At 62.7% G+C, this 13,071-nt stretch overlaps 1 protein-coding gene across 3 annotated transcripts in view; it reads right to left on the bottom strand.

Annotated features, from left to right (window-relative positions):
• The window catches only part of TNRC18 (trinucleotide repeat containing 18), a 96,907-nt gene that overhangs the window by 67,034 nt on the left and 16,802 nt on the right, over positions 1–13,071 (bottom strand). For 2 of the 3 annotated variants that reach the window (XM_077140507.1, XM_077140508.1), the window contains exons 2-4: positions 6,447–6,602; positions 4,168–4,293; positions 1,910–3,652 (exon numbers count right to left, since the gene is read on the bottom strand). In XM_077140507.1, coding sequence (XP_076996622.1) covers positions 1,910–3,652; positions 4,168–4,293; positions 6,447–6,602 — 2,025 coding nt within the window. The remainder of the gene's footprint in view (positions 1–1,909; positions 3,653–4,167; positions 4,294–6,446; positions 6,603–13,071) is intronic. The other variant, XM_077140509.1, reaches the window with a different exon arrangement.

Consider the following 13,071-nt stretch of genomic DNA (forward strand, 5'->3'; position numbering starts at 1 on the left):
TACCTTGGGCACCTCCCTGGGCTCAGACAGGTAGAGGTGGAGAAAGAGGATCTAAGAGGCTACTACGACAGAACGTAGCAGCGACTGCCTACTGCAGACCAAGGATGAAGGCCAGGATCTGCGTGAAGGCACAGGGACCAGGCCAGGGGAGGGTAGAGTATCCAGGAGACGTGCACCTGCAGAGAGCTACGGGATTCCCTGAGCAAGGCCTGGGAGAGGCAGGGAAGAAAGGGGCCAGTGGATGACACTGACATGGCCCAGACATGAACGAAATGGCTGGTAAATATGGGGAACACCAGCTGGGGTGGGGGTGAGGGGGAGCAGAGGTGCAGGGAAGAAAATCAGGCCAACTCTTGAGGAGGCAAATGACCAGGAAGTGGCCAGGGCTGGGCCTGACCACAAGCCCAAGGCCAACACTCCATAGCCAGGGAAGCCCGGCTGGGGTGAACAGGGTATTTCCATGTCCAGTGGCCGGTGAGGCCGTAGGCTCAACCGTGGACTCCCTGTGGGCAGACCAGGTCGCGAGTGCCAACAAAGATGCAGCAAATCCCACTCCTCAAAATCCCTGGAAGGAACCCAGTCACCGGAGATGGACAACAGGAACCACAAGGGACCACCCAAATTCTACAAGAATATTCATCCACATTGGTAAAGAAAGGAATGCGCTGTTATTCCCTGCCAAAGTTAATGACAGGTTGTTGTTTTGGTTTTTGGGGGTTTTTTTCCAGATAAGATTAAAATGCAATTCTGTAGCACACCAATACTATGGATCAATAATGGGGGGAGAGGATTAAGGATATGAGAGGGTTTGGGTTTTCTTTATTTTTCTTTCTTATCTGGAATAATGAAAATGTTCTAAAATCAATCTTGGGGATTTATGCACAACTGTGTGATGATACTGTGAGCCAGCGTCTCACATACTTTGGGGGTTTGTATGGTGTGTGACTACATCTAACAAAATTACATTAAAGGAAAAAAGAGTGCAAAAAAAAAAAGCAATTCTGAGGAGTCTCAAGTGATAACAGAGACTCTCGCGCACCTACAGAAACGTCAAACTACTGAAGAAGTCACGGAACATAAATTTTTAAAATATTTTTTAAAATCTTTAAACCAAAAATAAGTCCACAGGCTCTGGGTGCCATGACCCATAAGAACAGCGGGATCCTCGTTTCTACCCCCGACGCATCATTCACTCACTCACTCACTCATTCACCAAACACCTACTACGTGCCACGTCCTGGGAACGCTGAAATAAGGAAGGCGGGTCCCTCCCTCAAGGACTCGGTCCCAAAAGCTGAGTGTTACCTACAACTGGGAACCTAACCTTAGAAAATGACTCAAAACACCATAAAACCACCATGCACAGAAACATCCAATACCAGGCCCTAAATGCAGAACATGGGAGTAGGGGAAAAATGCAGGGTGTCCCCAGGGGGGAACGCAGACTGACCTACCGTACCTGCTCCCGACAGGACACCACAGCGGTGAATAAAAAGGAGGCCGATAAAGCGTGTGCAGAGGTGAGGGCAGCAGCCCCACTCACGGGTGGGCCACGCTGGGCCGGAGATGCTGAGGCACTCCACCACCAAAGGTCAGAGCCCGTGGCACAAAAGCAAAAGGTAGCCAGGGAAGGATATGCGCAAGGGTTCAGGGTGTTGGGGAAATATAACACCCCTTTTCTCCTTTTCTGCATGCCACCCAACTTCTCTGGGCCGGATGGGGAAAGCAATAAACCAGAAACTGCAGCTGCCCTCCCGAAGCTGAGAGGACAAATGGGACGTGGAAGGCGGAAGGGCCAGGGTGCAAGGGCAGAGGTGGGCCTCGAGGCCAGGAGATAGGGAGATGGGAAGGGAAGGGGTGAGGACGGGAAGGGAAGGGGTGAGGACGGGCAGGGAGGCGCAGGACCTACCTTTGGCGTTGTTCAGCGTCAGGGAGCGCTCCTGGTCCGCCAGCCCGGGCCCCAGGCGGCCACCACCACTGTCCTTCTGCCGCGCCACGGCCACAGCGATGCCCACCGGCGGGTGCCGCACCTCGGCCTCGCCCTGGGCGCTGGAGACCTCCCGCCCGAACGCCTTGGCGCTCTCGGGCCTCTCGGGGTCCCGCTTCAGCTGGCGGCCCCCGCCCCCCGCGGGGCCTCCGGGGTGCGGGAGGCGGGCCTGGGCGCGCGGGGCACCGCCCGCGGTGGTCGCGGCGGGCTCGGGTTTCATGGTGCCCAGGCCTCCGAAGGGGCTCTTCTTGCCGCAGCCGCCGGGGCGCACGGCCACCGCCTCCCGGGCGAAGGAGCCGCTGTACTTGATGAGGCTCTGCATGGCGGAGGCCTCGCCGGGCCCGTGGGCCGCGGGGTGCAGGTCGGCGCCAGGCCGGGCGCACGCGGCTGCTGCGCGGGGCAGGGTGCCCCCGGGGTCCAGGTAGGCCTTCTTGGAGGCGGCCGCGGCCTCGTCCTCGGCGCGGCTGGCATGATGGTGCTGCGCGGCCAGCACGGCCATCTGCGTGGTGGCGAAGCTGCCCAGCTCGAAGGGTTTCCACTTGTGCTCAGGGGCGGCGGGCGGGGGCGGCCGCCCGGGCTCCAGGCCGAAGAGCTTGGCGGCCTGCTGGGAGGCGGCGGCCGGCACGCGCGGGGCGCGCTCGCAGGCTCGCGGCTCGGCCTCGGGCTTCAACAGCTCCTTGGCGGGGAGGTAGGCCCGGGGGTCCGGGGAGGCCCGCGCGGGGCGCGCCGGCGGGGCCTCGGCGGGCGGCGGCGGCCGCTTCAGCGAGCGGATCACCGAGTTCTTCTCGCGCAGAACCTCGGGCCGCTCCGGGGGCGGCCGCGGGGCCTCGGGCGGAGGCTGCAGGACGCTGGACCGGGTCGCCTCGCGCTCCCGCGTCCGGGCGTCGCGCGCCTGCGACGCGATCTGGATGGGCCCCGGGCGCTCGTCGAAGGCCTCCACGGAAGGCACGAAGGTGGGCGCCACCACGCGGTGCTCGCGGCCCGGCTCGCGCGCCGCGGGGAAGATGGTGTAGACGCCCGCGGGGCCGGGCTGCGGCGCCGAGAAGGCCCCGGAGGCCGCGCCGGAGCCGGGGCCGGGCGGGCCCTTGCCTGGCGGGAGCGGCGACGGGCAGGGGCACGGCCCGGGGAGCAGGGCCTCGGCGCGCCGCAGCCGCTCGGCAGGCCCCAGCGCCACGGGGCGGGCGTTCTCGTCCTGGCGGGCCGCCTCCTTGACGCCGCGGCCCAGCTCGGCCCCCAGCGCGGGGAGCCCCGGGTCCCCGGCGCCGCCGTTGCAGATGCCCAGCGCCGACGCCTGCAGCAGGGTCTTGCCCTTGGACTCGGCGGCGCCCGCGCCCGACGCCCGCGGCGGCCCCGGCTCGGCCAGGAAGGGCGACAGGCGCTCGGCGAGGCGCGGGAGCCCGCGGTCCTGGCGGCCCTCGGCCCGCGCCTCCTGCGTCAGGTCCACCACGCCGCGCGGCCCCGCCGCCTCCTCGCGGGCCCTGGGGTCCTTCTTGCCGAACAGCGGGGGCGGCGGCTCCCCGCCGCGGCCCGCCCGCTCCTTGGCGGAGCCTTCCCTTGAGGAGCCTTTGGCTGGGGCGCCGGAGGAGTGGCTGCCGGGGGTCCTCGAGGACGGCGCGTGGGAGTGCAGGGCGCCTGGGGCTCCTGGGGCCGGCAGGTAGAAGCCGTCTGGGGAAGAGAACACTGCAGTGAGTGCCACCATGCCCCTCACGGGGGGCACCCTAGCTCCCGGGGAAGCCAACCAGAGAGACAGCAAGGTAGGAGGTGGCAGACTGCAGCCTCCAGGGCAGGCTCTGAAAGTGCACCCAACCCAGGCTGAACCTAGGCTTGGCAACCTGCTAGCCTGTCTGAGCCTCAGTTTCCTCATCTGTAAAAGGGGAAGAGGCCCAGGGTTTCCAGAGCTGTGCAGAGAGCCTTACAGGGCTAGCCAAGGTGAACAGTTTAGAAGGTTCCAGAAGCCTGGGGAAGGGAAGGGAGAGGAGGATGGAGTGGGGGAGTGGGCAGAGGTAGCCCTTCCACAGAAGCATCCAGGCAGGGGACTTGGAAAACAGAACTGAGGTGCTGGCTGGAACACTGGGTGGTGGTGGTGGGACCCCAGAGAATCCCCTCAGAAGGGCCTGCACCTCCACCACTGCCCCCACCCGGGCCCACCCCTACAGTCCCACCCACTCCTGCCCCCTGACCTTTCTGGGTATCGAAAATGCTGGGCTGGCCCAGCTGACTGAGGAGGGGGCTCCCGCTGCTGGGGGGCTCCAGGTGGTTCAGGTGGAGGTAGGGTGGGTAGAGCCCACTGGGCAGGTGGGAGAAGCCTAGAAGAGAGAAGAAAAACCGGGCTGGACCACCTCAGGCCTCCTGAGAGGGGCGTCCTTCCAGACCCTTCTTTTTCTTGGAAATGGACGGCTGTGGCTGGCACCATCCCCGGTGGAACAGGCCCTGAGGCTCGGCGCCCACTCCCAGGACCAGGCTGGCACTTCTGGCTGCCCCCAGTGCCCAATGGCCTCCAAGGAGCTGGGGTCCCAAGTCTCCCAGGAAGGAACTCAGAATGGATCCAGCTAGGAGGGCAAGAAGGGCAGCTCTAGGTCCAAGCTTTGCCTTCCTTCTTCTAATTTAGACGTCAAACAACCCTGGGGGCAGACACTCTTAATCTCCCCACTTGATAGATGGCAAAGCTGAGGCTCAGAGAGGGCAGCACCCACAAGATCAGGCAGCAGAGGAGCTCTTAAACGGAGGCCACCAGGCCCTACTGTTCAGGCTCTTCACTCTACTCCATGTGGGCACTGCTGCGTGGTTTCAAAGACCTAGTCTCTGCTGTGTGACGCTAGGCAGCTCACAACTACTGTTCAGGCTCTTCACTCTACTCCATGTGGGCACTGCTGCGTGGTTTCAAAGACCTAGTCTCTGCTGTGTGACGCTAGGCAGCTCACTCACCCTCTCTGAACCTCAGCCAACCCAGCATCTCCTGCCACCAAGAAGGAATTCCTCCTGCCTCCTATGCGGCCCTGCCAGCAATACCTTGAATCAGGCCTTGCAGGACAGAGAGAGCTGGAGGGGGGGGGGGTGCACAACCACACAGAGAGGAGCAGAACACAGGAGAGAATGCACTGGTGGGGGTGGGTACAAGAGGCCCCGGATGGGGGGAGGGTCATGCATCTGGTTCCTGTGCTTTCTCAACTATAAAACAGGGCTTGTAAGAGTCCCAGGAGAAAGTGAGCTCACGTGTGCAGTGCCAGGCACACAGCAAGCACCACATGTGCCTGTCATCACTACTGCCATCAGGCAGCAGTTGCTGGCAAAAAATAAAACAGAATCTCAGGGCGGACTGAGAAGTAAGCTGATGGCAGTGCCGTGGTGACCACTGCCCCTCCCGTCTGCCCTGGCCCTACCTGGCTAACATGGGAAGCGGACAGGGACCTGACTCCAGCCTGGAAAGTATGTGTGCCAGCACAGGCCCACCAGGGAGAGGCAGGCCGGACCCCATCTGTGCCAGCAGAGGCCCCCCACGCCCTGCTTTAGACGCTTCCCCCAAGGGCCTGGGAGGAGCCCCCTCGGTGGCCTCACCCGGACGGTGGGACGATGTTGTAAGGGACTAAAGGCTGTGGCACCTCCAGCAGCCCCTGGCTTTCCTCCTAGGCTAAATGGAGGTGTCTGCGGTCCCTCCCCTGGGAATTGGGGAGAAGCCAAATGGGATGAGGGTAGAAGCACCCGCATAGAGCCCGGCATGGGAGGGAAACAGGGAGGCCACGTGCTGGGGACAGACCCGGGAGAAACCCCAAGCCGGCACTCGCATCCTTGCGTGGGGCTGCCCTGAGGGCTCAGAGCCAGTATCCGCCGGAGCCAGAGGTGGGGAAGGAGCTCCCAGGCCCACCCCCTCCCTGACGGAGAGGAAGCTGAGGCTCCAAAAAGGTCCAGGATTTGGCTGTCTGCCAGCCCTGCACATTCCCAGGGTCAGAACTCCAATAAAAGGGGCACCACTGGCCCCCAGCTCTGGGGCTCCTGCAGTTGTTTAGAAGCCCGCAGTGCCAGGGAGCCAGCAGTGAGCAGAACCAAGCAGACCCTGCCCTCTGAACTCATTCCGGTGAGAAAACAGTTCACAAACCATCACCCCGACAACTCCATCCTCACAAGTGCGAGGTGCCAGGGTGGCCTCCTGGAGGAGGGGGTATTTGAGCTGAGCCCTGAAGGATGAACAGGAGGCAGCCAGGTTGGAGCAGGGTGGGAGGGGGCCTACAAGCAGAGGGGGGACAGCATTTGCAAAGGTGCTGGGGCAAGAGGAAGCCCCGCACATTTGAGGGATGGCGAGAGGTCAAGCCGGCCACGGTGCCCGCCGGCCACAGCAAGGAGGGGTTGGTGCGAGGTGACCATGGTGGGGGGTGGAGTGGACAGAACTGAGAACCATGGGGGGTCATGAAATGGCCAGAACGGTGAGGGTGGCCCCAGCCCGCCCACCCAGCACCCTCCTTACCTTCATGGGCGTGGGCGGCCCACAGCTGCACCATGGGCAGGTTGCTGGGGGTGGGGGAGCGGAAGGAGAGCTCAGAGGGCAGGGGCACGGGGCTCCCGTGGGACGAGGCAGAGGGCCCCATCCCTCCGGCCACAAAGCCACCCAAGAAGGCCTCGCCTGCAGAGAGAGGGGGCTCGTCAGGCCGGCCCAGCGCCCTGGGCCCCCCCGAGCCACCCCCACTGCTCCCAGCCAGCTTCCCCAGCCCTCCCTGTCCCCCCGGCCTCGAGACACTCCTGCACTCATCTAGCCACACCCAGGGCTTGGGAAGGCTGCAGGGGGACCCCTGGGCAGGTGGGTGGCGGGACTGCCAGAAGGGAGCCCATTCCAGCAGAGACACACACCCCCCCAGGGCACCCAGCACCCTCGGGGGGGCCCTCCGAGACTACAGAGCAAGGAGATGCAGGTATCCTGAGCCCCGTTGATTGCTGGACGGGGCAGGGGCTGCAGGTCAGGGGCAGTGGCCCTGGCCAGGTCGCAGCCACCCGTGCTGGCCACACTCCAGCCCTGCCCCAAGTGGGAGGGTGCCACGTGCCCATGGCACGGACAAGGAGGCAGAGGCCCAGGGACGGGCAGTATCTGGTCGCACAGCGGGTGGGTGCCTGGTGACCAAGGCTGCACCCCCAGCAGGGGGTCCCCAGGGCTCCCTCTGCCACAGTGAATCAGCGAAGGAACAAAAAGACAAAGGAGAGGCGCGGTGCAGGTGGGAGCAGGTGGGAGGGGCAGCCCTGTCCCAGAGAGTGGGACCCCAACCTCGGGCCCAGGGAGCCCATCCCCCGCCCCACTCCTCATCCAATGGGACGCCCCCAATTCCACCCCCACGGGAAGAGCCTGGCAGACCTCCCGTTTGGGTCCCCAGCCCCACACCCACGGGACAGGGAGCCTTGCCCTGACCACTCCCCAGGTCTCAGCTTGCTCATGGGGAAGTCCGGGATAAGAAGGGCCCCTCTTGGAACTGGGGAGAGAGAAGGACCATTGAGTGACAATGACAACAACCAGTGGCAGCACCCATTCACCCACAGCCCACCATGCCCAGCACCCGAGAACGTTCAGCCCCTCCCCACAAGACCATGAGGGGAGAGGCCCCAGGGCAGCCCCCGCCCAGCCCACAGGGCGGGTCCCAGGCCACAGCCCAAGCTCCAGGCCCCCAGCAGTCCCCAGGCAGGGCCCGAACACAGCAGGCACCCACTGACCACCTCCGGGGGCGCGGCGTCCCAAAACGTCCAGCCCGGCCCCCCTGGGACACGTGGGGGATGCCAGGCCCCACCGTGGTGTCCCAGAGCAGAGAGGGAGGCAGCCCCTCCGGGCCCCCTCGCCAGCCCCAGCCCCCCCAGCCGCCTCACCGGACTCTAGCGTCCAGCCCGCAGGTCCCAGGGCCGTGGGGGCCCCTCAGCCCACCCATGGGCCCAGGCGGGGGGCAGCGGGGCCTCTGGGCCCTGCCAGGCCCCGGCTTCCTCCCTGGCGCGGCGGGTGGCAGCTCCGGAAGCCGGCAGCCCAGGCTTTACGCAAGGCCCACGGCAGCCCAGCCCTTCCTGCCTCGGGGCCTGCGGAAGCCCAGGGACCCGGGTCAGCCCCTGCCAGGCTCGGAAACCCACCAGTGGTCCAGCCCGGGGGCCCCGGAGGCCACCAACGGCTCCCCCAGCCACAGGGCCTTGGCCGGGTCCGCGCCCCCACTGGGACCGCTGGGGCTGCACTCAGAGCCTCTGCCTGACCCCGTACGGGGGGTCCGGGATGCCTCACGCCGCCGGCCGCTACAGGCCAGCTCCGAGGCCAGGGCCACTTCTGTGCCCGCGTTCGCTGCCCCTGCCTCACTCTCCGGTACCTGCCTCCCTGCACCTCGGGGCTCCCTCCAGACCCTTCCTCACACCCTTCCCTGAAGCCCACGCAGCTCCGCTGACCCGTCTCCCCTGGGAAAGCTGGGCCCGGAGGGGCATTCACTGCATCACGCATTTCACCTGTCCCCCCTCCCCACCCAACGTCCCTCCCAGGGGGCCCCAAGAGATGACATGGGACACCCTCTCATCCCTGCAGGGCGAGAGGCAAAGCATGCATTGGGACTCACAGAGGAGGTCCCTGGCACCCAAGGACTAAACTCGCTCCCAGGGTGGGGGCCACCTGTGCTGGCAGTCACTTGGGGCCAGCAGCTGACCCCCAGGCGCGTCTGCAGCATCTCCCTCCAGATGCCCCCCACCTGCCTGGCACTGTTTTCGGCCACTGGGTGTGCAACCCCCGGCCCCTCACCCCACTCCTGGGGATGGCCTTGGGGCTCCAGGGGGCAGTGATGGTCAAGCTGGGAACTCAGGAGCCTCTTTGAATATTTTGCTGGAAGCCTTTGGCACAGCCTAAGGGGGGCTGCTTGCCTCCACTGTAGGCTGAGCTCAGGGCCCCGAGACCTCACCCCCTCCCCACTTCCCAGGTCCCAGGCCTCCCCCTCATGCCACCTGCCACCCACACACTTGTCCCCCGAGGCTCCTTGGAAGCTACTACCGGGAACTCCCCAAACCCAAAGGACACGCAGTGGCACAAGAAATGGTCCCCATTCCCGTCCTGACAGCTGACACCCACAAGCACCTACGCATGCCAGGCTCTGCAGGCACCCATCCCCTGAGCTGCCATGCCAGCCTGTCCCCGGGGCACAGAGGGTTCAAGGCCACATGGGCGTTTGGCCACGGCAGAGCTGGGACCTGAGCCCAGCAGTCAGTCCAGCCTCTACCCGCTCCTGCAGGCACATGGGAAGATGCACCACGGCTGCTCCCCACTGCAGGGCCTGAGGTCCAGAGGGGAGACAACCTGTGTGCCCACCAGATGGGGGCTGGGCAAAACAAAACCCAACGTGCCCCCGCGGTCCCCCGCGGGACGCTAACATTCTACACCTGGGTCAGGTGACACCTCGGTCTGCCGAGGCTGCGAGAAGTGGCTCACGCAGCGACATCCACCACGGCACTGACATAAAGGTTAGAGGAGCTCAGACTTGTCAAGACACTGGGTATTTATTTCATAGTTTCGGAAGCTGGGGCTCGGAGAGGCCGTCTTCCCCAAAGCCAGGGTCCGAGCGAGGGGGCCCACTTCCACACCCCAAATCGAGGTGTCCCTTCTGAAAAGAAGCGCTCGGCTCGCTCTCTGCCTGAGTCCAGGGCTGCGTGCCCCCTGGCCTCCCTGCCCAGGGCTCCCCAGGCTCATAGCCCTCCAGCAACTCAGGCCCGGCGCCTCCTGGGCCTGACCCCACTGCAACACCCCCCACCCCGACCTTAGCCCACTCTCCCACAGAGCTGTCTGTGGACAGAAGGGGAAACTGAGGCTCGGAGAGACTGCCCGAGGTCAGTGACCCATGTTGAGCCCAGAGCTGGAGCTCAGGCCCACAGATCCACCAGGCCCCTGGGCTGCACCCCACCCCACTGGGCCCTTGGCTCAGGGGTCCACCCAGGGACCCCCAAGTCTCATCCCTCGCTCTCCACGGGGCCTGGCCTACCGAGGTGCTTAAACGGTGCTCCCCTTCTCTGCTTCCTCCCTGGAGCTCCAGGATGGGGTGCCATGCTGTGCACCCCCAGGGCCAGGGAAGAGACCAGGGGAGGGGTCCAGGGAGTTGGTCAGTGAGCTGATGGGACCTCCCGCTGGGCCCCACCCCTCACTCCCTGCTCCCCCCACCACTGCTAGGGTGGAAGGCCATCTCCGGGATGCAGTGGGGAGCCGGGAGCTTGGGGGTGTACTCAAGTGTATCCTTGCCCATCACTGCCCTCCCACCAACACCCAGAACACAGAAACGACTGCGGGACAATGGGGAGCCCCAACTGGTGGGTGTTCCATCCCACGGCACGGTGGGGGAACCTGGGGAACTCATCCAAAAGGACTCAAGGGTTTGGGTTGGCCTGAGTCACCCCAAATGTCGGCTGGGATCCTCCCGGGTGCCTGCCTGCTGCTGGAGCTCAGGCCACCTCTCTTCCCCAGTGCCCACACTGCCACCGCCAGACAATGCTCTTGCTCAAGTATCTGCTGTGGCTCCCAGCTACCTATTCCCAGGGATCCCAACAGGACCATGTATCTGAGACGAGAATGGGGCCTGAGCTAGTGGCTGCATCCCAGCAGCCTCAGAGATCCCAAAGCACCCCAGTGGGCCAAGGGTATCAGCCCCAAACGGAGACTTCCCCGGCCTTGCTCGGGCAGGGCTTTCCCCTCCCTCTCCTGCCCTCCCGTGGGGTGGCTCCCTGAGGCCCGGCAGGAGCTGCATGTCCAGGCAAGCTGCCAGCCCTGGTCTGCCCCCCACCCCCCCACATCAAGCCATCCACAAAGTGGGGAGCCCAGCTCCGGCGACACCATGACCCACTCCTAAGTTGTGCTCTGTCTCCCCCATTCCCAGGTCCCCGGTTCCTGAAAAGGAAGTTTACCAGGAACCTTCCAGGCCTAGGTCTCTTCCCAAAAAAACAGAACCCAGGGGGTCTCTAACAGAGCGTGCACCCCAATGCCTACTGCAGCAACAGTCCACCAAATGTGGTCCGTCCACACCCCGCAATACTGTCCAACTTTCAAAGACCCGACATGCTGACCCACACTACAGCGTGGAAGAAATAGGAAGTGTGACCCTGCGTGAAAGACACGAGAGGACACACGGTATGCGGGCCACTGGGTAATGACAGTGACGTGGCTAAGCCCGACGCTGTGAACATAAAGCGGTGCATCTAAAAACAGCCAGCGTGACATGTATATACATCGCCACAGTAAACGAACAAATAACAGGACGTGCCTCCCAACCACGGATGACCCCAGAAGGGGTCAGACCCACACCCTGTTTTCTGGGGAGCCACATGCTTGTTTCTGCAGTCAGCAAACAGGAAGGGAGACTTGGGTTTTACTTTTTTGGGTGGGAATTGAACAACATCCTAAAACAGAGGCGCCCCTGGAGGCCGACAGCGCAGCGGGCTTGCTCACCCAGCACCCACCTGGCGATATTCAGATGTGCGAAGCCACGGGCTGACCCACCCCTAGCCCTGCAATGAGACACGTCGACCCCATCACCCATCTGACAGATGGGGAAACTGAGGCTCAGGAGGGCAGCCTAACGTGTCTGCTCCTACAGCGCCTGACCCAAGATTTAAACCCACGTCTTCGTAGGCCCGGAGGCGGGTGAGCAAACAAGACGCCCCTTTGCTGACACTGGACAAGCACATACCGGGGTCTCTCTGCTCTTTGAGCAAACAGTCAATAACATCAAGAATAAAAATACAACCAACTTTGAGTCTCTTACTACTTGCTGGGCCTCAGGCTGAGCACATATGTGTGCTTTTAGCTCACTTAACCCTCCAGCCCACCTTAAGGCGACTTAGTCATACTGTCCCCAAGTTACAATGAGAAAGCACAAGGCAAGGAAGGCTTGGACTCCAAGGCCACCGAAGCGCTGAACTGGGGAGACAGAACTTAAATCCCAACGGCACGCTTCTTTCGTTCCTTCTCTCAGCCCTTCCCGCGGGCTCCTGAATGCGGAGGCTTGGGGAGAGAAGCCCCTCCAGATCTCACTGAGCCCGGGAAGGAAGCTCCCCACCAGAGAGGGTAACAGAGAGGCTGCTTGAATGGGCCGCTCCAATCCTGCCTCTGCGGCGGCCGGTGGAGCTGCAGAAGCTCTCACCCGGCCTCCTGAAGTCCTGGCTGGTGGGAGTGGGGAAGGGGTATGGATGAGATTATGGCACGTGGGAAGGGCCTACAGCACTTTACGGAGGCAAAAGGGATCAGCTGGGAAAAGCAGCTGCTTGGCCCCAAACACTGTACCTCAGGGCCTTTGCATGGCAGCCTGGAATCCGTTCCTTCCTCCAGATATGGTAAGGCTCCCTTCCTCCCTTCTGCAACAGCTTAGATGACTCTGGATGAGTGAGGGCTTTCTTAACCACCTTACTTTAAATTGCAACCCACTCCACCCACCAACCCGCTCTCTCCATAGCATTTTATCACCACCTATCAAACGCAGGGCCTAAGTTCCTTCTTTATTCTCTGTCTCCACCCTTAAGCCAGGGGTAGGTCAGCTTTTCCTTGAGAAGGCCAGATAATCAATACTGTAGGCTTCCCTGGCCAATTCCGCCTGCTGCAGCAAAAGCAAGGATTTGGCCTTGCTTTGTTCCAATAAAGCTTTACTTACAAAAACAGGAGGTGGGCCGGATTTGCTGACAGCTGCATTTGAATGTGGGCTGCTTTGGTTACTCCATCCCCAGTGCAGGCACACAGTAGATGCTCAATTAATATTTATGGTGGGGGGAGGGGACCTTCCCTGGGGCCCTACTTTGTGGCCAGGGAAGGGGAAATTTGTGTTCTTTTTACAGATAAGCAAACTGAGGCAGGCTGTGACTCCAAAACCTATACTTTTCTCCAGGGCCACACGGTTCAGACACAATGGAAACTTCCCAATAGACCACTGGCTGCCTATTTTCGCTCCCAAAGACCCCTGCAAAATCCCATATAGGACAAAGCGCAAGGAGCTGCATCCCTTAAGGTGTCACCAAAGCCCTACCAGAGTATTTTATCAGGATTCCTGCCAGCCCAGCACAGACACGTGACTGCAATTCCCTGAGAGCAGCTGAAAGCACCAGAAACACCCTCCGGATAAAAA

This window comes from Tamandua tetradactyla, chromosome 23, assembly GCF_023851605.1.
Source record: "Tamandua tetradactyla isolate mTamTet1 chromosome 23, mTamTet1.pri, whole genome shotgun sequence".
In the NCBI taxonomy this organism is placed as follows: domain Eukaryota; kingdom Metazoa; phylum Chordata; class Mammalia; order Pilosa; family Myrmecophagidae; genus Tamandua; species Tamandua tetradactyla.